The sequence below is a fragment of the Panthera onca genome, chromosome A1, assembly GCF_046562875.1.
Source record: "Panthera onca isolate mPanOnc1 chromosome A1, mPanOnc1 haplotype 2, whole genome shotgun sequence".
Taxonomy (NCBI): Eukaryota; Metazoa; Chordata; class Mammalia; order Carnivora; family Felidae; genus Panthera; species Panthera onca.
This window is the reverse complement of record NC_138339.1, coordinates 7,147,392-7,173,221: the sequence shown is the minus strand read 5'-3', so window position 1 is coordinate 7,173,221 and position 25,830 is coordinate 7,147,392. Positions and strand designations below refer to the sequence as shown.

The 25,830-nt window shown below is 42.8% G+C and overlaps 1 protein-coding gene across 9 annotated transcripts in view; it reads left to right on the top strand.

The window, feature by feature from the left end:
• SEMA5A (semaphorin 5A) overlaps positions 1-25,830 on the top strand; it is a 477,392-nt gene that overhangs the window by 283,306 nt on the left and 168,256 nt on the right. For all 9 annotated transcript variants that reach the window (XM_078444329.2, XM_078444308.2, XM_078444311.2 and 6 more), the window contains 3 exons: positions 12,003-12,065; positions 22,522-22,620; positions 24,029-24,242. In XM_078444329.2, the coding sequence (XP_078300455.2) occupies positions 12,003-12,065; positions 22,522-22,620; positions 24,029-24,242 (376 nt within the window). The remainder of the gene's footprint in view (positions 1-12,002; positions 12,066-22,521; positions 22,621-24,028; positions 24,243-25,830) is intronic.

The following is a 25,830-nucleotide window of genomic DNA, read 5'->3' as shown; positions in this document are numbered from 1 at the left end:
CCAATGAACTAAAAGTGTATTTGGTTCAAAAATGTGGTGGTCTAAATATTCCACGATTTTTTTTTTGTCAACTACTTTGCTATTTTGGAAATAGGTTTATTATCCTGTTATGTTTTTCTTCAACCAGCGTTGTAAAGGTAGTTTTATTTTTGTAAGATTAGAGCTACTTATGGGTTGGAAAGAAGGCCTTCCAGAATCACGCATGGTGCTCTGTCCAACAAAGTCCATTCCCAAAGGGTGGGAATGAGTTTCCCATTAGAAATTAGACAAACTTGGGCCACTGATGTCCACCCAGCTGTCAAGTCAGGTATGTGGCATCTCCCTCATCGCAGCATCTACTTTTGCAGCAGGAGAGTTCTTCCCGCTGAGTAGCGGGTTACCCGTTCCATCTGTGGTCATCTGGTTGTCCCTACTTATCTCAGCCTGTCACCATCTGCCTGCCAGTTGCCTGCAGCAGCCTCTAAACCAATCTCCTGTTCACCCACTGCTCTCCATCCCAGGCCTTAGCACACCCCAGAAGTCTTTGTCAGTTACTCATCTCACCATGCTGGCATCTTACCAACTTACCCATGACTTTTCTTGGCTCGTGAAAATCTCTGAACTCGGCATGGATCGGGAGTCCCATCTTGAGCTGCATGCCAGCCTGTAAACCCGCATCCCTCTCCAGTCCCTACCTTAGTGACTTTTAGTTCCTCCCACACATACACTTTCTTATCGTTCCAGGCTCTGAACTGGCTGCTTCATCTGTTTTTCCCGAACACCCCCTCTTCCATCTACTCACTCAGGGGTCAGTCCCTTCACAATCCAGCTCAAGCTCTGCTGCCTTGGGAACTTCCCTTGATTCATCCCTCCCCATATCTGGGCCAGGTGTTCCCCTTCACTGCTCCCCAGACGACAGCATGCACCCCTCAACAGCTCCTTGATATCAGGAACTACATCTTTCATATTTACAGGGACCGGCTCCAATATTGGGCAGAAATATGGAGGGGAATTTATCCATATGATGACATTAAGATCATTTGTCTGGAGGGGTGTGTGTGCATATGTGTGCATATGTATGGTTCATGTATACGTATGCCTATATTAATTTTGTATCACTGCTGGGACAAATGAACACAAACTTGGTGACTTAAAGCAACAGAAATTTATTCTGTCATAGTCCTAGAGGCCGGGAGTCCAAAATGATTATTCTGGAAGATCAAGGTGTCTCGTAGGCTGCGCTTCTAGGGGAGAATCTCTTCTTTGCCTCTTCTAGATTCTGGTGGCTGCTGGCCTTCCTTGACTTGTGGCTGTGTCACTGCAATCTGCCTCGGGGTCACATTGCCTTCTCTGGGCACGTCAGGTCCTCCTCTGCCTCCTTCGGCAGGGCACACTTTGTTGCATTTAGGAGCCCTTCGAATAATCCAGGATAATTTCCCCATCTCGAGATTCTTAATGCAATCCCACTGCAAAGTCCTTTTTTTCCCCATATAAGGCAATATTCACAGGTTCTAGGGAATAGGATGTGGCTGTCTTTTGTGGGGCCACCATTCAGCGCACCACAATGTCGCCTCCTAACGCATGCAAATGTGTGTTTCTGGATGCTCCTGGAGCCATAAAGCTCAATTCCTTCACAGGAAGTTGGGTAAAGTTACAACATGTGGCAATTAATTACCTGCTCTGCCTAGTAGGATAGCAAAAACCCTACTGAGAAGGGACCAAATGGAGGGGGGAGCATAAGTGATGCTCACCACAATCTGTTGTAAAGTTGTACCCCCAAATTTTCATTCTTAAATAAAATATCGGAGACATTACATATATCAAAAAAACCAAAAAACAAAAAACAAAAAAACCAAAAAAACCCCAAAACCACATGCTCTTATTCTCATACTTGAAACATTTCGGGACTCGTTTACTGGATGGAGCTCCGTCTCATCTAAGATTTTAGTAATAGTTATGATAACATTTTAGAACTTTCCACTGGTAAGTAAACTGATGATACTAGAGAAGAGAGACAAATGTTTGAGGAAGCAAATGGCAAACTCACAAAGTGCAGTTTAACTCTAAATTGTTCGATTTCATACACTCCTGCAGATATTCATAAAATTATGAGAATGTTAAATAGGAACTAGGAAATGAATATATCAATAATGCTCATCAAAGTATCCTTTAACATTGCGGTCACATTATAAATAATGTTTCGTGAACAGAAGTATATTGTCCTGTATCACGTTTTATTTAAAATAAGAAAGAGAGGGGCGCCTGGGTGGCTCAGTCGGTTAAGCGGCCGACTTCGGCTCAGGTCATGATCTCGCGGTCCGTGAGTTCAAGCCCCGCGTCGGGCTCTGTGCTGACAGCTCAGAGCCTGGAGCCTGTTTCAGATTCTGTGCCTCCCTCTCTCTGACCCTCCCCTGTTCATGCTCTGTCTCTCCCTGTCTCAAAAATAAATAAAATGTTTAAAAAAAAAAAATAAGAAAGAGAAGCAACTGCCCAAATGCACACCGGAAAACAAATTTTAATGTTCATTTTTTTCAGCTGCAAACAAAAATTTATGGAAATGCTGAGTAAGGCTCATAAAAAGGGTTCTCAATATACCCTGAGATTTGGTGAATAGATCGATATGTTGTGAACCTGGAAATAACGTCAATCTTGGTAGTGGTAGGGCTGCATCTCAGGAAACGAGCATTTACGATGTGAATAATAAATAAATTCTGAGTGGTTTATATCAGTGGCTCTAAAATAATTCCCCGGGAAGCATGTATAACCTGGGCCTCCTGTGTACTCCAGTGAATCTCGTGCACACAATCTAACTCAGAACGGCAGAGGACAGTAATCAGGTATGAAGTGTTGTTTGCTTTCATGAAGCCAGTTTCAGAAGAAAAAGACAACAAATTGATAGAAAACTAAAAACAAACACTCATCTATTTAAATCTATATTGGCTGTTAAGCTGATAGTTTATGTAGAATGTCTTCATTAGGTTTCAGCCAGAATATACAATAATGGGACCAAAGCTGCTGACCCAGATGTTGGTGACCTTACAGTTCTAGCAAGAGAAATCTAATACGCAAAAGTCACAAATGGTATTTAAGGTGTATAAGAATTATCGTGTCTCTGCATCTTCATTTGTGTTCATGCTGTGATTGCTGGAGTCTTTTTCTACATCTATTTCACATTGCTTGTGAGATTCATTCCCTTTGAACCCTTTGAACCCTTTGACTATATTTCCAAACGAAATCTCATTACATGGCCGGGGCACTCATTCCTGTATTTGGGCTAGAATTGTCTCTCTTCGCTTTTCCCAATGGCTCTAGAATATGATTGCCAATCGTCAAGTACCCTGTGTAAGCATGCTTTGGTCAAAGCCATGCTACAAAGTTAGCCTTGCAAAGACATTTCCAGGACAACCTTCGTTATAGCAAGTTGTTTGTCCCTAAAGTTGGTCCTTATCTTACAAAGTACCCATGCCAATATACTGCTCGTTCTCTATTTTTATTTTATTTTATTTTATTTTTAATTTGTATTTTGCAACACCTCATGTCATTGTCATAGAAGTGTTCAACTAGTCTGAACAAACTTAGCTTGGTCTGATGGTTTTCATGACTTTCTATAATCAACTCATTCCATTTGGGGCACCTCTTTGCAGGCACAGAATAAATGTTACTTCAGATATAACATCTAATTTTAATTTGAGTGTGATGTATCTAATTTCTAGTGAACATTAGGATTTCTGTTGAACATTACAGATACTTTGATGCTTGAATGGCATCATCTATATCATGTATGTTTAAAAAAATACGGAGAGAAAATACAGCATTAGAAGCAACAGTTTTTTTTCCCAACAAACATTGGGAGCTGTTGAATTAGGCAAGTCCTTGGGAAGTCGGTCTACTCTAATGGCAATTCTTATCCCATGCTTGATTGACTTTGAATTGAGTTTCTTATATACTAATACTTTAGGAAATTTGTATATAAAAATAGTCCTTCCTCTGGTAATTGGATTTTTTCCCCACTATGGTTAGGCTAACAAATTGCACAATATGCCCTTTCTCAAACCAGTCCCACTTGGATCCGTGAAAATAATTTTCTTGAAACCCAGAGCAACTTCTTGTGCCAGTTTTACCTTCCGGTACTACTTTAATAGGACCATTTTTGAAGTATAATAATTGTTTGATGCTTCAGTGTCTGACTATCGTAATTTAAAATATTATGCCACGTATTATAATGTCCTTTGATATTGGACTCATTCCTAATCACTTTTTTTCACAAAATCATCTCAGTGGGGCTCATCCAAGTTCAGGGGTAGGATTATTAGAGCTTGTCCTCTATTACTTTGTTTTTCTCCCTCCTTGGGCCATTCCCAGCATTTAAATTGGGTATCAGAGGCACCTGGTGCCTTAAAAGCAAATATGTCAGATATGCTTCCTGGAACCCCAGGATTCTAGAGGTGCTCAGGGATTTTATACATTACTTATGCTTTAAATCCATTGTTTAAAAATCATTTACACCAGTGTACATAATATACAAAATGTTAAGGTTTTGGAAACCCTCCATGAATTAACTTTTATTATAATGTTACCTGGATTGCCTGGTTTATTGGGGAACATAGAATAAAGTGACAGTTGTTATTTTTGTTATACTCCACGTTAACTGACATTGAAAGGTGGCCCTGTTTATCACTATTTAATGTGTCTAAATCAGTATTATTTCAAAAGAGAAAACCAAAACAAAATACGGACATAATTGGATATTGAGTGCTGTGACTCTCAGTGGTCATTTGTTCTTACATTTTACTAATGATTTCATGCTGTAATCCTGGCATTTATAACATGAATTTGGTAAAGGCCACTTTTACTGTCTTTTATATGAGATCATGCGTAAGAATTTACTTAAAGTGAGATTATCGTTAAGGATTTACTTAAAGAAATGAGTCTCCTGCTGAAGAAGTGTAGAAATCCTGCTCTGGTCCTTCCTGCTTTTCATTACAGAGCGGCCTCCTTCATAGCCCTCTTCCTGCTGTCAGGGCAAAGTGAAGTGCTTAGGTGGGGAATCCTTGGGAGGCTTTAGCGGCAGAAGTGCAGTGCATTGTGGGCTCGCCTAACCAACTCAAGGACTCCAAAGCCTCACGTGCCCATTCCACATGGGGGGCCCTATGAAGGTTCCCTAGAGCCACTTCCAAGGCTGTGGGCACAGGGAATTCTATATGCATTGATTTATTCAGCAAGTGTCTATTGAGTTCTTGTCGTATGTGAGGCATTGTTATAGGTGCTAGGTCACAAAACCAAGAGGGCAAGATGTTTGCCCAAATGTGGCTTGCCTTCTAGTGGGGATTCATGAGGCAGATTGCAGTTTTACTAAATACATTGTTAGAAAGGCCCCAGTAGGATGATAGTACTTGAACAAATATATGCAGGAGTCACAGGCATTAGCTAGGTAGGTATCTAGAAGAAGAATGTTCCAGAAAGTGGAACATGTGTGCATTGTCTGAGGACCACACCAAGGAACCCATGTCTCCCATAGCAGAGTGTGGGGTAGAGGGCACTAGGAAATGAGGTAGAAAATAAGTGATTGGATATGGCAGAACGTTCCAGATGGCTTTGACTTTTACTCTAGGTGAATGAAGGACCCTTGCAGGGCTATCGCAGAGGAAGGATAGTATTTCAATATTTGTTTCTAATGTTTTATTTTTATTTTTGAGAGAGCACAAGTAGGGGAGGGGCATAGAGAGAGGGAGACAGAGGAGAGCCCAAGGTGGGGCTTGAACTCAGGAACCGTGAGATCATGACCTGAGCCAAAGTCAGATGCTCAACCGACTGAGCCACCCATGCAATCCTCAGTATTCATTTTCAAAAGTACAACATTGCTGTTGTCGTCAAGAATAGACTGTGTTCTCATATGCAAGATGTTTAATTTTACAAAACCAGCCTAAGATTTTTATGTCTTATTTTGGCCATGCAGTTGTTGACCTTAGAGTTTCATTAGTGAATCATGGCCCACTTAAGATCAATACTAGGACCATCAATAGGTCCAGAAGCTTTAAAAATCCATAGCCTCATGACAAAGGAATCAATATCTTTTATGATTAGTTAATATTTACTGAATGGCAACAGCTCTGAACTTAGATGTGCGCAAATTTCTGTGATTGAGACGTGCATTTCTCTACATTGTGGGACACAGGAACCATGACAATCAGTAATGAGGGTCACTTACTCTAACAACTTCAATGATGGGAGAGCACAGACTTCAATCCAAGTTACCAAGTTCAAATCTTGATGTCCCACTAACCATTTTTGTGGCCTTGGAAAGTTATATAGCTGACGTCCTCATCCAGAACATTTAGTAATGTTATCTCTCACATAAAATTGTAGAGACTTAGAAAATGTATAAAAACACCCAGATCTATATAGTTAGCGCAATGCAAGAGTTTTGTAAATTATTATCAATATTTTGCCTAGGATTTGGCAGCTAATTTCCAGAAAATCAATGACCCTTATTTGTGTACTATTGTCAATCTCAGACTCTTACTTTCATGTCACACTCTGTGCGCCAGGTTGAATAGTATCCTTCCAGAATTCATGTCCACCCAGATTCTCAGAAGGTGACCTTATTTGGAGGTAGAGTCTTTGCAAGATGTAATTAGCTAAAATGAGGTTTTCTTAGAGTGGGGGTGGGCCTTAATCAAAGAACAGTCACCTTATAGGAAGAGGGCATTTGGACAACCAGAGGCAGAAGCTGGCGTGATGGTTCCACAAGGCCTGGAACACCAGGGCTACCGGGCACCGACAGAGACTGTGAGAGGGGCAGGGAGCCGACTGGCCCCTGGGGACTCCAGAAGGAGGACCCTTCCTGTCACTTTGATTTTAGACTTCTAGCCTCGGGGACCGTGAGGGAGTGAGTTTCTGTTGCTAAGCCACCCAGGCCACGGTGCTTTGTTATAAAAGCCCTAGGAATCTAATATACTGTCTACTCAATTACAAAACAGCCCTCAGTTTAGAAAGATCCAGTGAAAATCAGAAGGCCCAGCGAGCATTTAACAAGTTGGGAACTCCGCTGTGCAATTACCACAGTAAGTTTGATTTGGTATTCTTATGTGGAAGAAAATCTTGGGCTTCGATATAAGGTTTCTAAAAATAGTACTAACACGTTTTTATGGGATTTCTAAAGTAACGTGTTTCTCTAATTTTGGATGATGTCAGTATAACGAGGATGGAAACCCAGCAGTTGGATAATAGAACTAATGTCCCCTTAGAGTTCTCTGATGTGGAGGTCAGCAGGAAGAATGAAATAGACTCGCTTATACTTGCTGTGGACGTAAATGCAAGTGCACCGCAAATTAACATTAAAAGCACATGTACATACGATAGACACTAAGAAGTAAAGACAGAGGGATGTTGAGCAGATCCTTCCAGAGCGACTAAACTATGTGCCCCTCGTGTCTTTCGAGGCACGCCATTCGATCTCTAGTGCCACTTGTAAACCTGTCGTGTGTGGCCACTAAAGGTAATTAGTGAGCATGTCTGAGCTTAAGGATAACTGGATTATAACACTTTATTCGAGTTATGTAAAAGTCACAGTTATTTCAAGTTCCAACTCATTTGTGTTTCGCTTCTGTTTTGAACAAGGATATGGTCTCACATTCCCTGGCAATGTGTTTATAGCTGCCACCACGATTTAACATTCTCCAGCATTTCACAGAAATTCATGACATAAGAATATGAATGCAATTGTGTATATGTACATATATATATATATATATATATATATATATATATATATATGTAAAGCCCTCAGGTGGTTGTTAATTTTTGGCACTGTGTAATTAAATTAGTTTTTTTCAATGTTATCTTTTGCCAGTATCTAATTAGCAAAGCCATCTGCTGAAAGAGTAGTGGCCCATCTGCCTAGAATGTTGTTCTCTTCATTTTTATGAAAAGTATCTGCCTTTGCTGGTCCCTGTCTAATTAACTTCTCTCGCTGCGGAATGTGATAATACACAGCTTTGTTTATATACTTCTGAGAACTGTGGACTTATATGTATGTAACACGTACATAGAGCCAATCTTTTTTCTTTCCCACATCGGATCTACTCCTGAGATCCTAGCTCCGTTTATCATAGCTTGAGCGTGTGTATGTGCATCATGGTGAGGTATGTGCCGTGTCGCGTTTCCTTACATCCCCAGGATTTCTGCAGATATTAAATGATTTTCTGTAAACCTATTCTATTTCCTTTTCCATCTGCCTGTAGCACTGTGGCTTTCCTGAAAGTTGATGATATTGTGAGCTCCAGGGTATCCCTGGGCCTGAGATGAACATGGCTGTTGTTACAATGGAAATGACCACTGTGGAGTTCTCACGTTTGGCAAGTGCTGTCCGGATGATGGAAGACACTTATATTTTATCATAAACTAATACCTGGTGTGTGCAAATATCCTGTATATGTCTGTTTCTCTTCCATCGGAGCTCACTAACCACGTATCACATGAAAGAGACATTGAACATGTGCACATAAAGCAAATCTGTAAGTGGCTGAATGGCACAGATGTTATCGGCGTGTATTTACAGACAAAACAACACAAAACAAAAAAACATTCCATAAACAGGAAGCTTCGTGTCTTTTAAGAAGTAGATGTCTCACACTCTTTGCCTAGTCTCTATAGCTTGTGGATATCCATGTAACCACAATATTACTGCTACTTGTCTGCTGCCAGAAAATATAATGAAGATTAAATGCAGAACAGAAAAGAGAATTAACGTTTTTTTCTCTATGAGGCTATTGTGCAATAGAAAAAGACAAGAGATGATAAAAATTAGATTTAAGAAGAAAAAAAAAACCCAGACTCAAGAAAGAAGATCATGAGTGTTATACAGAGATCTGAAACATAGGATGTTAAATGCCTTCCCAGTTGTTTTGACTGCCATAAGGATAGGTTCGTGTGGATGGGGAAAGTGTCTTAAAAGGAAGTCAGCTGGAAAGATGGCTTCGCAAATCAGCAGTGGGGTTTGTTCCAAAATGATGATGCGTGAAAGAATCACAAAGAATCTTCTTTGAGGATAGAGTGAGAAGGCTTGATTAAAAGGAATTTAATTGATTAGAATAAGTCTTGTGGACGAAAGAAAGTTATGACTTGGTTCAAACATGATTTAATTTCAATTTTTTTTTTTAATGTTTATTTATTTTTGAGACAGAGAGAGACAGAGCATGAACGGGGGAGGGTCAGAGAGAGGGAGACACAGAATCTGAAACAGGCTCCAGGCTCTGAGCTGTCAGCACAGAGCCCGACGTGGGGCTTGAACTCACAGACCGCGAGATCATAACCTGAGCTGAAGTCGGCCGCTTAACCGACTGAGCCACCCAGGCGCCCCCAAACATGATTTAATTTCAAACAGAATGAGTAACTCCGAGAAGTACACTCTGGTCCCGGAGGATTCTACTGATACTTGTATTTCTTTGTAATTAAAGTGGTGGGTTTTTTTGGTTGTTTGTTTTTGTTGCCTGCCCCCCCCACCCCCCCACCCCCGACCATCCCCAGCTGTGAAGTGGTCAAATGGGTAACCTCTAGTTCACTGAGGGGATAGAAAGACACTTGGGATTAATCGGGAACATTCGATTTTAGACCAATCCGGAAAAGACGTGTTTTCCCACTGTATTCTTTGATAAGTCCTGTGACATCCGGCAATACTTATCCAGCTTCACAAGAGGTAGCTCAGTCCATTCCTAACATAAATCCTGTCTCTCCTGTCCTCTGTTCAGGTAGGGAGCGAATCAACAGAAAAGCTATACAGTCATGGTCTTCAATTAATTCTGGATTTGAATATTATTGGAAAACTGGTTATACTGTAATGAAAATGCCTTGGAAGTAACTTTGCTACTTTTAATAACTGTCTTCAGAAAAATCTGTAAGACTCATCCTATTTTCTAGTGGTCTAATCAGCTTGTGGGTGCAGGTACGCTTTCTGGCTAAACTGGATAAAATCATGACATATTTTTGAAAACTCTCACTCTTTTTTCTATTACTTTCCCCTTCCAGTCCTTGGCCAGTATTTATCTTGAAAACGCAAAGGCTACTCGGGCACTAGGCAGACTGGGGAAACTATTTGTTTGCCATTCCGGCAGAAGGATTGGAACAATTTTGATGGCATTTGATAAATACCCTTGCAACCCTCGGACTAACCATGCTCCTCATAGGTCTTAGGTTTACTGAAAAGGAAATGACTATTTAACTTTCAACAAAATCACTAGATAACAAGAGCCCCTAGGAGGGCCTCTTTATCTAAAGCTTTTTATTGTGTGGTTGTCCTGGTAACTGTATAACTAAATCCCCTTGGTGATAAGAAGTCAAAGTTGCAGTAAGGTCAGCTTTGTTGAAGAGCATGTTGTAGTGTGTTGATTCTGTTTTGAGTTGACCAAAGGGCAGAAATATGGATATCTTTATTTAAATGCAAACAACAAAGTCAGTTTTGTAAAGAGATCTGAGAAAGGTCCACTCAGAGTAATAGCAATCACTTATTTTAGGTGAGCCTCATGGGAACACTAGATCTGCAAGTGCTCAGGAAACCCTTCTCTCTTCTCGGGAGGTGTCCTCTCTTTTCACGGAAGTATTTGTCATCCTAGCAGGGAATTCAAGTCATTTGTTCGCATCAGATGCTGACTAGCTGTGACTTTATTGCTGCCTTTAAACATTATGAACAGGAAGAAATCACGGAAAGAATTAACGAATTCTCTTATCAGATGTTGACACCCACAAAAATCTCTAAGTCCACACAAGAGGAAACAGTTATAGTATTGTTTCTGTTTGAAAGACACTGAGGGGGTTCTCTTTAGAATACTTTTCTTATGGACTCATATTTGCCAAGAAAGATAAATTATACAAGTTGCAGTGTTTTGTGCTTTAGTCTCTGTTATGTAACATTCTTTGGAAGACAGTCGATACTAGATTATGCTGCTACCATTACTCTGTTATTCTCCTAGGTTTAGGAGAATTGAAAAATGTCTCCTTTCTAGAAGAAAGACTGAAGCCGTTATTCTCCTTCCTAATATTGGACAGTAGCTTATTTTTGGCTTTGTTTACTATATTGTCTCACATTGGCTCACACTAACAAAAAATTGTCCCTTGCATAAATTTTTTTCCCTGATAATGATTTAACTGGTTCTTCAGAAATCCTAAATTCTCTGGAAATTCCAGCTCTCGTAGTAGGATGAAACACAAACCGACAGGAAGGCAAAAGATAAACAACTCAGATGCTTCAGTCTGTTCAAAGAAATGATTCACAGTCTCAGCATGTAGATGGTTAACGTGTGCAGGCATCATTTCTTCCGCTGAAATCAACACTGTATACTATCTCAACTAATCACAGGTTCCCTTTGTGAGTTGGCAGCCGTGTGAAAGTAGGCGTATCAATTTGATCACTGTGAGTTCGATTTGGAAAGTTTGGGGAAAAATGCCCACGGGCTGCAGCTCTAAGTGTTTAGTTAGAGCTGATAACAGTATGAAAATTACTGGCATCAGGTGAAGTAGTTCTTTGCCTGCACTGTTTGCTTTATTGACTATTCATCATTTATATATGGATCTTGGGACTAAGGATATGCAAAATCATCCTTGCCCCATTATCTTTGAATATTGATAAATGACATACTATTAAGAGAAAACACAAATGTCCAAATGAGTATTCAGATCATTTTGTTTCGAGGCTTGGCTTTTCCGCATGCTGCGGATCTATCCTGTGATTTCACTCAAGTGACAGTTTCACTCAAGTGACACCCACTCCTTGCCTGCTTACAGTGATGGGTCTAACTATCACACTGTTACTGCTTACATGCCAATGCTTAGGGGACCAGTCCTTTCAAAGGCTTTGATTTCAAAGCTAGGTATAAGCCCCTATGAGTGAATTTCGTGGATTTAGTGTGAATTCTTCCTGGCTCCACGGTATGCCCACATTTCCTTATCTGAGTACCGGTGGCTTATTATTTTTTCCCGTTTATTCAGTCAAACTGTAACAAGTGCTGTCATTTTGGTGTTTCCTACAGGCTGTGGAGTGGGGCTGTGACGAAGTCACCAAGAAGGCCTGTTACAGTAAGGGCAAATCAAAGGTAAGGAGCGTGTGCATAAGGAAGGGTGTGGCCACCTGTTGGAAGGAATATATGTGGGGCATTTTAATATGAAGGCCATTCCTGATGATAGTGCCATGGAAATTGGAAACAAGCAAGATGCAAAATATAGGTACAGTGGATTCTCAAAGCTTTAATATTTAAATCAAGATTAACCACGGTTTTCAAAAAGGATTTGGACTATAAGATCCGATCGGATTTGCACAATTAATCATTAGGCTGTGACATGAAATCAATTGGCTGTAATATCATTCAGAAAAATATGGGCCTGAATGTTTGAAGTAACATTTCGATTCCCCCCCCATCATATCTTAGAGCTAATTCCATAAAGTGACCATTTGATAAATAAAATTATTACATCAGAAATTGTGAGGTTTCTTTATAAATTCATCTTAACCTATGTATAAAATAAACTCCTTCTCTCTCTCTGTCTGCTACCCACCCCTCCTTCTCTTTCCATATGAAAATTTGCATCCCCAAGTTTCTAAGGAAAGAGCAGTTGAATATCACACACACACACACACACACACACACACATACACACACACACACAATGCTTGTTTTTTTGTTTGTTTGTTTATTTATTTATTTATTTATTTATTTATTTATTTTGAGAGAGAACACAAGCAGGGGAGGGGCAGAGAGAGAATCCCAAGCAGGCTCCCCGCTGTTAGTGCGGAGCCCCAGTGCAGGGCTCAAACCCATGAACCAGGATATCATGACCTGAGCCAAAATCAGGAGTCTGATGCTTACCTGACTAAGCCATCCAGGTGCCCCTGGAAAGAGCAGTCTATAGCCAAGGTTGGAAATGCGTTTCTTGAGCAACTGTGTGCACAGGGTAGACCTCCTTCCATACAGTTGGCAGGCTCAATAAAAGCAGAGTTCCTTCCTCCAAGGAAATCTGTTTCTGAGAAAGTTACACCGCATCATCTCGAGGAAATTCTCTTGCAGCTGGTACATGGGCTCATTATGTCTCGTTCTGACAGTGATGGTCTTACTTTATGGGAGTACGGTCCTTTCCAATGTGAATCACACTCTGTGTTAGAGAGAAGAACAGATATACAAAGAACAGCAAGAAAGGTTCCCTGTGCCAATGTGATCGCAGAGCCAAGAGCTTGGAGAAAATGTGGTGAATGGAGTGAGCACTGGTAAAAGATCGTCACACTGTCTGTACTTGGATAAGACTGTTATGCACTTTATTTTACCCATTTGCATTGCCCATTTCTCTGTCTTTCAAGTTAACGGTTTTGAGAGTCAGACATGGAGGGCAGTCTTAGCGAACTTAATCACTGGGTTTTCCAAAACTTGAATAACCAGGAAGAAGGAAGAGGGGAAGGAAGACAATGCAATCTTAGCCAGGGAAATGCTTGGAGACGAAGAAAGAGAAAGAAGGCAGAAATTTCCAGGGACACCTGGGTGGCTCGCTAAGTTACGCATCCGACTTCCACTCAGGTCATGATCGCACGGTCCATGGATTCAAGTCCTGCATCAGGCTCTGTGCTGACAGCTCAGAGCCTGGAGCCTGCTTTGGATTCTGTCTGTCTGTCTGTCTCTCTCTCTCTGCCCCTCCCCTGCTCATGCTCTGTCTTTTTCTGTCTGAAAAATAAATAAACATTAAAAAATTAAAAAAAAAAAAAACAAGTGTCCTTCCCTTCTTTGGCCATAAGTCTCCTTGTGTTCCTTATGTGTTTAAGGATTATTAATGTAGCCAACGTTTCTTCCTGCTTGTAGTCTATGTGTCAATAATTTTATAAGAATCAATGTGGTAGCCTTTTCCTAGCAGGTCATTACTACTCAGAGTGAAAAACTGCTTCTGCTGAGTCAAAACTGACCCATGTTTTGCCTTAAGCTATGACCACTTGGTTGTTTGCTCATGAGGTTGGAAATGAGGCAAGCGACAATCAGAAACAGAGGGGAAAGGCCATCTTTCCTTCCATTAGGTGATGGGCACTTGATTGACATGAGGGATCAATCATTCCTACCCTCGGCTGAGTTTTCTGAAACACAGAAGACAAGTGAGTGAAGGGAACATTGTCAAATAAAACCAGACCTTCAAGCTCCTTATGTTTCTGGTTTTAATAGGTTAAAAACAATGGCACCTCTCAGTAGTTGTAAATTGATTGAAACGGCATTTGTGGATGGCATTTTTTAAGACTGTCTTAACACAGATGAAGATGAGTTTCACCTGCCAGGACTCGAGGGGAGATCGCACGCTCTCGTGCGTTGTACTAAGTGTATTAATGGGCCCGAACACGCTTGTGCACAACCTGTGCTCAGCTGGGATGGAATTCGGTTGTGTAGCCGACCCGTGTGCAGTAAAAGTTCACGTGCGAAAAATAACGTGATGGGCGCGTCGAGGCACCAGCCAAAGCAGCCCTGGAGGGGGGATCTTTGGATGGGGAGAGCAGAAGGAGGGACATCCAGCCTTTCCGTCCTCCTTTACTTGCTCATTTTTCTCATTTAGCAGTACTCGTACTTTTTTTTTTTTAATGTTTATTTCTGAGAAAGAGAGAGAGAGCGGGGGAGGGGCAGAGAGGGAGGGGGACACAATCGGAAGCAGGCTCCGGGTTCTGAGCTGTCAGCACAGAGCCCGACCCAGGGCTCGAACCCACCAACTGTGAGATCCTGAGATCTGAGTCAAAGTCAGACACTTAACTGACGGAGCCACCCGGGCGCCCCTCTGGTAACCAAACTGGGCCGCACGGGAGCCCTCTGGTACTTTCTTAAAGTGACACCTGACACAGCAGCCATCGGGTGAGAGCCTGGAGCCCAGCTGCTGGACACAGGAGAGAAGGAAGTAGGACACTTCCTATGCAAAGGAGCAGCCAGGCTCGTCCCTGAATTCACGACTCAGACAACTCAAATTTCTCTGTTCTTTTTTTTTTTTCCAAGAGAGACCGCCTCTTTTTTGAAAATATTTATTTATTTATTTATTTATTTATTTATTTAATTATTTAGAGCATGCACAAGTGGGAGAAGGGCAGAGAGAGGGAGAGAGAGAATCCCAGGCAGGCTCCAAGCTGTTCCAGCTCCAGGGCTGGAACCCATGAACTGTGAGATCACAACCTGAGCTGAAATCGAGAGTCGGCAGCTCAACTAACTGGGCCACCCAGGCATCTCGAAACTTCCGTTCCTGTTCTGACAGTTCAAGAGGCCAGATCAGAAAATATTTTCACAGAGTCACTTCAGCCACAGCTCTCCCCTTGTCCACGGTTTTGCTTCTGGCAGTTTCTGTCTCCCACAGCCAGTTGTCCCGAAGCAAAGGGTCCTCCTTGTGATATATCAGAAGGTCAGTAGTGGCCTCACGCCCCGTCACGGCACCTATGGCCTTCACCTCCCTTCTTCTTTTTCTGTTTAAGGTTTTTTAACGTTTATTATTTTTGAGAGAGAGAGTGGGGGAGGGGCAGAGAGAGAGGGAGACAGAGAATCGGAAGCAGGCTCCAGGCTCTGAGCTGTCAGCACAGAGCCCGACGAGGGGCTCGAACCCACGAACCGTGAGATCGTGACCTGAGTTGAAGTTGGACGCTGAACCGGCTGAGCCACCCAGGCGCCCCTCCCCTCCCTTCTTTTCATCACGTGGGAATCTCACCATCCACAGAAGAAGGGAGATTGTAACACAGTAAGATATTTTGAGGGAGAGAGAGCGAGAGCCCACATTCACAAAACTTGTACTACGGTGTATTATTATGATTGTGGTATTTTGCTATTTGTTGCTGTAACCTCTCACCGTGCCTAGCTTCCAGATGAAACTCTATCACAGCTGTGACCGTATAGGAAAACTCATACTATATATGGACAGGGCTTGGTACTAACCGTGATTTCAGGCATCCACTGGGGGTCTTGGAAAGTGTCCTCATGGATGAAGGAGGCCTGTTGTAACATCTATTTGGAGGAGTGGAATTCAGGCTTTTCTCAATAGCCCTGAGTTTAGAAATGAGAATTCAGCGATTTCGTATTTTTTGTTTGTGCACGGTGTTATGACAACTCACACAGAATTACAAAGTTTCCCTTCTCCCCAAAATGAAAAGAATAATGCAAAATGTGACATCTAGAAAATGAGAAAAATGCCAGCCATTTGGAGTGAATGCATGTTTGTTTTCTCGCTCCCCTAAGAACAGTGGTCTGTGCAGCGTGGTGTATACACAGCCGGCATGCCAGGCGCGGAGGAGGGGGGCTGAGCTGCAGGGCGGTGTTCCCCCGGCCCGCTCCCCGCCCTGCAGGGAACATTCCTCAGCTGGCTACAGGGCAGGGGAGAAGAAAGGTGACACATTTCCCCGCCTCCTGGTATTGCTGGGACCCACACGGGCACCATTTCACATGTAGTCCGTTCAACTGACCGTTCATGGACGGAGGTCAAGAAAATGTCACCAAATCTTTGATTCAGGCCCATTTAGAAGAGAAAGCAGGCACTGAGGCCGCCAGTTCTCTGTGAGGTTTGAGTCCAGTTGTACTTGGAAAATTTTCAGGGAGCCTGGGTGGCTCCGTCAGGTAGGCATCTGACTTCTGCTCAGGTTATGATCTCACGGTTCCATAAGTTCGAGCCCCTCATCTGGCTCTGAGCTGACAGCACAGAGCCTTCTTGGGATTCTCTCTTTCTCCCCCTCTCTCCCTCTGCCCCTCCCCTGCTTGTGCTCTCTCTCTCTCTCTCAAATAAACTTAAAGATTTTTTCAGCTCACTTTGGGGAAAGAGCATGATGTTACCTACAACGACTCAAACGTGTTCATGCAGTAAAAGGAAGAAAAACCCGTTTTTCTGTATTCTAAAATTTTTTAGAATAAAGTCTGTCGTATTACTTTCTTTCTCAAATGCCAGTATAGAAACTGGCTTCGAGAATTATTTAAATGTCTATCAAACAAATATTATTTTAAACGCAAACAGGCAGTTCTCCCGTGCCCTAACACGGGTTCCTTGTCTGTCTGGGGTCACTCCGCAGCCCTTTCTGCCGTGCCCTGTAGGAAATGCACGGGCTTGTCGAGGGCGCCAGGAGCTGCTTGGTGTACAAGCCGGAGTTTATAATTCTCAGTTTTCTTGCTCGTGATCTCATCGCAGTACTTTGAACACCAAGTTCCTAGGATTACTTAGTGGGAGAGTTTTGATTGGAGTCCAGGGCTCTGTGTATGGTTCTTCCTGTGGTTCCCCTGTGGTTCTATTAGCCACGTTCTCCAGCTGTGCAAGGACAGGAAAGAAAACATGACACCATCGTGCTCAGGAGCCTGGTGGCATGTGGGGGTCGCTTGGACCTTTTCACCCAAAGCACCTGCATTTGGAATTCTTGACCTAAAGCGTGCAGCACACTACAGACCTGAATTTATTCCATATAATTGCTGCAAAAATTGAGGATTCTTTGGGTGAGATGCTAACAACCTGTATAGATCCTGTGCAGCAAGTTTGGGTTTTTTTAAATTGAGGTGTCCCCAACAAGTTTTGTGTGGAGTTAGTTCAGTTGCAAACAGTCACATTATGTAAATATATGCATAATAAATACACTTTCATTTGTCAATACCTTATGTATTGTGTAGCATACAATAGATATGTTAATATATATCCATATACAAATGTGTCTGTTTATATGCTTATAGGTATGTCCATCTCGATTTAAAAATATAGATATGTTGGCATCCATATATTTATTTAAATTTCTCTGGGCACCTGGGTGGCTCATTCGGTTGAGCACCCGACTCTTGATTTCAGCTCAGGTTGTGATCTCATGGCTTGTGAGATCAAGCTCCACATCAGGCTCTGTGCTCACAGTGCAGAGCCTGCTTGGGACTCTCTCCCTTTCTCTCTGCCCCTCCCCTGCTCATGCTCTCTCTCTCTCTCTCAAAATAAATACGCTTTTAAACTTCTGTAATCTGTATGCAGCTATATACATATATAATAAATGTGTATCTTATACACATATGTTTTACATATATGTCTCATACCCACATGTGTGTGTGTGTGTGTGTGTGTGTGGATACACACACACACACACACACACACACACACACACATCTGATTGGATGATGCAATTTCTCAAGATCCAACTGGTCATCGTGACTTTCAATAAATGTACATTGAACATGAGAGGCACGTGCAGTTACTATCAATTACTCTTTGGCACTCTGGATGCTTGCAAAGGTGATGCATCACTAAGAGAGACATTCTGCTTTCAGTGGGAGCGCTGTGATTAGCATAAATGCTGCCAGGCTCCAGTCCTCACCCTCCACCCCTAGTATCGATGGGCCTGCCGTGGGCTGGGGATTGCTGAGACATCCACCCTGTTTATAGGTCATCTTTCTACATGGTTACGTTCTTTCTTCAAGCAGAACATACCCCTTGGGGAAAAAATGATGAACTCTGTAAGGCAAAACCAGTTAATTCATTGAGAAAATGGTCCTAAACCGTGTGTTTGCTGTCCTGGGGTCGGGACCGTAGGTCCTTGAGACCAAGTGGGCATTGGCCTGCCGCCATCTTGAAAGCTCTTCCAGTGGGTCAGCAACTATGCATCCCAGCTCTCAATTCAAATAAGAATTGCTTTGAAGTAAAGGACAGGTTGACCCGCCTGTGGGATCACAGGCACACATGGGTTGCTTAATGTTCAAGTGTTATTATCAAAGTGTAGATTGATGACCCTCCTTATCAACAACAGAAGCCACGTGGCAGGCTGCGAGCATCCTTGGAAATCAGCACTGTGGCTTCTTGGAAAAGCAGAATTCATTTAATTCCCTTAAACCACGTTCGCAATACAGAAATGGGATAAAAAGAAACAATTCTTAGATGAGAAAAGGAAACTCGAAGAAATTTAGATGAGTCGATTTACAAGACAAACCTGTAACAGGATCTCCTAACAGGACTTCTACATCAAGCCTGCACTTTAAAACAAACGGTATTTCTAGAACATTTAAATAACCCACGAAATGGCCAGGCGTGTACCTGTGACCCACGAGGCGATCCACTGGGAAGGAGATTTTCCGCAGGAGAATTTGAGTCTTAGGCTCGGCTGCAGCAGGACATTGATTACGGAGAGCCCGGCACTCGGGCCATTTCCTTTCCTTGGTAATTCTGACTTTCTGATTCCTAAATTTATCTGCTGCTCAGAAGGCTAAGTACCTTTACTTTCTTCCATTCCTGTATTTTCTACATTTCTCTTTTGTCTGAACTTATGCCAGTTTCTCTTAAAAAAATTGTCTTGAATGCATTATTTGTTTAGGGTCACATCCAACCTGCTCCTAGAATCAGCTGAATCAGTCTGTGAATTAAACATGAAGTCACTTTTAAGGGAGTTCAAGCAGGGAGGCTGTGAGCTGAGCTGAGCTGAGCCAGACTTTGGGCAAATGAATTCAGCTCTTGACACATAAGAAGAAACACAGAAGTACACATGCCTCCAAAAATTCCTCTTATGGGACACAATGGGCAAACGACCTTGTCCTAGCCTCGCTGGTGATAATGCAAACCTCCTCCTCCCTCCGCCTCTCCTCCTCCATCTGGTGCATCCCAGCGTGATCCTGAGCTCATCTAGAACATTACCCTCGTCGGGTCCCATTTACAGTGCAAGGCTGGGTCTGTCCTCCATCCTTGAGAAAAAGACCGTGCAGACATCCATGTCCGATCGTCCTGGTCCTTGACATCTTTCTCCCTCCTGCCTTGCATCCTCACTGAGCAGGGGAGCCCACGGGCACGTGACCATTCTGAGACAGTAGAGCCCCCAAGCACCCTCTCACATTCTTACGGGAACAGGCTTGTTACGATTCTCTGTTCCAGTTGAAATAATATGGCGCCACCCCCACCATTTGCTTTTTTCTAAGATTTACAAAAAGTAGGAGTTGGATTTGTCCTGCCTCTCTGGCATACTTCTGCAGGCTGGTCATCCCATTCCCTAACCTGCTTCATCAAGGCTGTGATGGGCCTTCATGAATGATAATGACCTCCAGTCCTTTCTTCACTTTGTCTCTCTTTTGGAAGATAAAGATAAACATCCATTTGTTATCATGATTGTTTCCCTTCCCATAATTGATTAGAGGCAGTTGCTTTCTCTCCACCCTGTCTGTAGGCATCATCTCTCAGTCGGGATCTTGGAATAACGTACCCTTGGCTGTGTTCACGGCTGTAGGACTGCTTCTGGCACATTCTACCTTGTGTCAGTCTCTTGCTTTAAACGGCCACAGACTCCTTCTTGAAAGAATTCTAAAAGCACAGCAAAGAACAAATAAAATCCTCACCTGTCTCCATTGTTTGTAATTTTCCATCTCATATTGATTACAGTGTCAGTTTTGCGTCTGTTTCATCTGCGAGGGCATCAGACCCTCTCAGCCCATGTCCTCCAAAGTTATGTTTGTCTGTTTGTTTGTTTTTGTTTTTGTTTGGTTTTTTGGAGTCTCCCTCAGACATGCTTAGGCTTCAGTTTTTCACGCTTGTCTTTGCACACTCCCGTGCCCCTGTGCTGTCTGATGTGGGCGGTCCCCTGCACCCCTCCTCTGCCTCTTCCATGTGGTCCCTGAGCCTAGGAATGGATAACCACGTGACTCCTTGGAGTCTTGTTTTGTTCTTTCCCTTTAGAACTCTCTGCCCTTTCCTTAGTCATAAAAACAAAACAGAACAGAACAAGCCTCTTCCCCGTCTGACATACCTTTCTCAGTTACCCAATTTACTGCCTCCTGTTTATACTCCTTAATTCTTCTGATACTCAACTTAGGTCTTTCACTATTTTTTTTTTCCCCTCAAGGGATGTCCAGATTAGCAGCTGGTGATCATTTGCTACCACTGCTAGTAATGGTCTTAGGAGAGTTACCTACCCTTGACATTTCACTTTACATTTAGAGAGGAGATCCCAAAACTTAGCTCTTTTCAATGTCATGGTGACCAGGCCAACAAGCAGACTGAGTTATGGCAAATCAACACCCCGTGGAGATTGGGGTTCCATTTGATCGGAGAGGGCATTGCTGTGCCAACAAACGCAGGGCTTCTTACGTGGGGCAGCGCGTGATTCAAACCATCCTGGGATCGCGCAGCGTCTGTTCTGTCCACCCGGTTGGTTCCTCACCACGTCCTGTTGGCTCACTGCCTCCTGGCTTTGCACCTTCACACTTCCGCCCGGTCCAGGCACTGAATGACCGGGGACCCAATTAAGGAAGCTGTTTCCTCCTGGCCTGCCTCCCGAACGGTAGTCTCCCTATCTCACGTTCAGCTTCCACATTGATTCCTGAGTGGCCCTTCAACCGCAAACATTGGGTCAAGGTCAGACTGCAAGCAGTGCAAGCTCACGAGGCGTCCCTTCACCTTCCGGGTAAAATTCACATTCATGAGGCACAACTGGCCCGTGTCTGGCTCCCCAGATTATGTGTTACCTCTTCCATCTGCAATGAAAGTGCCACACTTTGTCTAGCCACGGCGCCTTGCCACGGTCCCCTCCCACTGCCTGGAGTGTCTTTTTTCCCCCCTTAGGTCAGCAAAATCCTCCAAATGTCAGGTGGCGCTTCCTCCAGGAAGCCTCACTGAATTCTATTCTTCCTTTAAAACTTACATTAGATGTCACCTCCCTTGGGAAGGCTTCCTACATTTCTTCCCTTCCCCTCCCCTCCACAGGTAGTAACATTGTTCTATGGATAGCTCTATATTAGTTGTTATGGCCCTGTATTTTCATCTTCTGCTAAGTGCTTAGATTGTGACCTCTGGCACATGTCTGCCAGAGGATATCTAATCGGTAAATGCTTGCTGAATGAATGAAGGGCTTTGTAGCTCAGAAGTCCATGCACTATTATGACCGTGCCCCAGATTTTCTATGCATGTTTTGCAAGCACGAAACATATTCAACTCCCGGTCAACACCCAGCGTGGGGTTTCTGCTGGGCATCCTTTCCTTATTAGTTACATTTTTACTTTTGCATAAAGAATCAAAAATATTTATAGATTCTCACCACGTATGTAACAACGGTTTGAAAACTTGATGTAAAACTTGTTGCAATTTGTATCCGGAGTTTCACATGTGACCCACCCCTTTGGAGAAGCATTTGTAACATTTTTTTTTCCCAAAGTTCTGGAGAAGTTTTCTAAGACACTGTTTCATGAGCAGTATCTCATAGCTTCCTTTTATTTATTCTCCTAACACACGTCAAAGGTGATTTAAGGTTTGCAGTGTTAACAGGTACAATTCGAAATGAAACCACATTCATCAGAAGACACATGCTTTGAGCTTTTAATTGAATGTATATTTATCTTCATAAATGTCTTCTATTGAACAAGTAGTATGCAGGTAACAAAGGTCAGATTATTTAACAGTTTTGTTGTCATTTTTTGGTCAATATCTAAAAGGTTTTTTTTTTTTTTTCTTTTTCTCTTTAGTGGTTAATTATCATTTAATTTGTTAGCCGATCAGAATATATTCAGATTAACCATTCCTTTCGTGTTCAGGACTTGGTAACATGTTTCTTGTGATTTTTTTTTTTTTTTTCCTTCTCAGGAGGAATGTCAGAACTACATCCGGGTGCTTTTGGTGGGTGGCGACCGTTTATTTACCTGTGGGACCAATGCTTTCACGCCTGTCTGCACCAACCGCTCGGTAGGTGTTCATTTTGAGCGTTGACAGAATTTAATACTGGGAAAATCCAAACATTCTATTAAAACTGTAGTTTTACATGTATGTCTATTCCCTAAGGAGTCATTTTTTAATTAAAAAATATATTTTTCGAACTCAATGTTCAATGTATTGATTGATTACTAATCACATCATCTATTATATAAAGAGCTGAACATAACTATAACTTGTTTAATTAAATTTAAATGTTTCTAAACTGCTTCTATCAGCTCTATCCCCACCAGTGATCCTGAACACAAATCCTCAACATGCTCTTCATTTATCTTGATTTATTATAGAGATACTGCTAAGTATATAAAAGGGCCTAAAAACCATAATCCAAAGGAAGAAAATAGAATTTACAAGTTGGATGAGAGCAACGTCAAAAAAAATTAAAACAAGCAAACAAACGAATGAAGCCCTAGGCAAAGTGAAGTTCCAACCTGTCCTTTTCCTTTTTCTTTCAACCTGTCCTGTGACAGAGAAATTTCCGGCACCCGTGTCTTACACCTGTAGGTCAGAGCACATGGGCAGTCTTCCTAGTTCGAGATATTGGTCTGGTGTTCCACAGGGAGCATAATGAAGAATTACCATGATGTTAATTTCCTGGTCACATGACTCCTCTCAAAGCCTGAATTTATTCATCTGCAATATTTCCAAGCTAACATTCAGTTATTGGAAATATAGGGAGGACGACAAGGAGGATCACACCCCGTTCTAAACGCTTTGCACCTACTCGGTTATGTAACCCTGACATCTACCCCATGTGGTGGTTGTCCTTTGGTCCCTGTTGTCCTAGGAACTTTTCTCGTTCAGTGATTGGTTGGGAATCCAGCATCTGGGAAGCCGGGTTCACAGCCGATGGCCTGCAAGACACAGAGTTGTCTGTCTGAAAACTGACATAGTAGAGTCTCGGAAATTGGGGCTATGGGGTACAAAATAGCACGCACCCTTACCTGTGAGCACAGTTTGGGGCTATTCATAACGTTTGAATTCACTTACAGTGATACATTTGTGCTTAATCTTTATTGTGGTTTCTATTTATATAAATACTGAAATTTGCTTCATTAAAGTGGAAAGATCTGCAGTGCCCATGCATTATAAACAGAACCCACACACAGAAGTCTTAACTTGGTATTTGTGAATTCACTGGCACCCTGTCCAGCCACTCTGAGGGGACAGTGAGGGAGATGACGGGTGGATTCTCTGTCCATGTCCTTCGCCGGATGTTGCCATCAGCACGGGAGTGTGAACGTTTGTCGTGTCTTACCCTGAGCCCCAGAGTTTGTTGCACCATGCCTTATTTGCAGTTCAGGAGGACCTAATCCATTAACACCATTAAAGGGCTTTCACGAGCGATAATTGGTTTCCTCTGTCTTGCCCTTGCCCGTAGTTGAGCAACCTGACCGAAATCCATGATCAGATCAGTGGCATGGCCCGCTGTCCCTACAGTCCCCAGCACAATTCCACGGCTCTTCTCACGGCCGGCGGGGAGCTCTACGCTGCAACAGCCATGGATTTTCCCGGACGGGATCCTGCCATTTACCGAAGTCTGGGCATCTTACCTCCTCTCCGCACGGCACAGTACAACTCCAAATGGCTTAATGGTGAGTGTTACTGGCACGGCTGATTCCCCACCTCCTTCGTCTGTAATGCCTGGTTATTTCGTGCTTTGAAAGCAAACTCACAGCTTCTGAAGACAAACCATTTCTTCATTTTCTTTTTTAAACGTTTATTTATTTTGAGAGAGAGAAAGCGAGAGCGTCAGAGAGCGAGGGAGAGGGAGAATGAATCCCGACAGCCTCCATGCACTGTCAGCACAGAGCGCGACGTGAGGCTCGATCTCATGAACTGTGAGATCGTGACCCGAGCCAAAATCAGGAGTCAGTTGCTCAGCTGTCACCCAGGCGCCAGTTTCTTCATTTTCTAAAGAAACCAAATATAACTTGTTTTGTACATCTGTGTGGAAGGGCATTGTATGTGGCTCTGTACTAGGAGGAGGGAAGAAATACAGTCAACACTGTGGACCAGAATAATGGGGCTAATGTTGACATGACTAGGCTATTTTTAGGCTATTGTTTGAAATTCAGGAAATTTGATGTTGTATCAGAGATATCTGTACATCCATATACATTCTTTCTTAACTTATCATAAATGTAAAAAAGGGGAGTTACAAGCATTTTATGGAATTTTCAGACACCGTGTAAGAGAATGCGTTTGGCCACAGGTGGCTCCAAAGAGCTTGATCAGTGTCAGAAAAAAGGCTGTCAAGTCACACAAATAGAACTTTGGGGTAGGTGTCTTCAGAGTTCCTTCCCTCAGTGGCTCGAGAGTCAGTAAGCACCCCAGCCTCGTCACTGATGTGTCTCTGCCGTCCGGTGTTCCGTGTGGTCCTCGGGCTGGCTCCGCTGGGGGTGGATGGGTAGTCAGTGCTCCATTTTCAGGCACTGCATCCAGATATGACGATATCCAGTAGGAGAAGAGGCCGTATTCCTTGTGTCTTTTCTTTTCTTTTCTTTTCTTTTCTGCAAAACCAGAAACCCCTAGAAGACCCTAGAAGATGTCCTTTCAATCCTGGACTAGAAGTTGGTCACCTCCTCACTAAGCAGAGAGAAGGTGCTACCAACCATCTGAATAGAGGTTGACCTCGTACAATGTCCTCATGTGTGCCAGCTGAAATTCATCCCTCTGTATGTGTGTATGTTCATGTGTCAATGTGACCACACACACACACACACACACACACACACACACACACACACAGTGTTAAACGGATAGGTCCATGTACCACCTGTCATCCCTCTGACAGTTTGTACGAAGACGAAGTCTTGAGCTTACCATTATACTTTTTCTTATTTTGAGCTTTCGAGTTCTATGAAGATTTACTGGCCTTTTGCCCAGTACAAGCAAATTATGGGGACCAGAATTTCCCAACCTCCGCACTATTGACGTTTTGGAACAGATAATTCTTTGATGTGTGTGTGGCGGGAGGCTTTCCTCGTTATCAGAAGGTGGTTCTCAGTATCTCTGGCTGATACCCGCTAGATGCAATAGCATTCCCTCCCCCCACCTCATTGTGCCAATGAAGAAAGTTCCAGAACTTTCCAAATCTCTCTTGGCGGGGTGGTGCCTGTGGTTGAGAATCACCGGCTCAGGCTCATTGTTGATGTGTATTTATGTGTATATGTGTACACA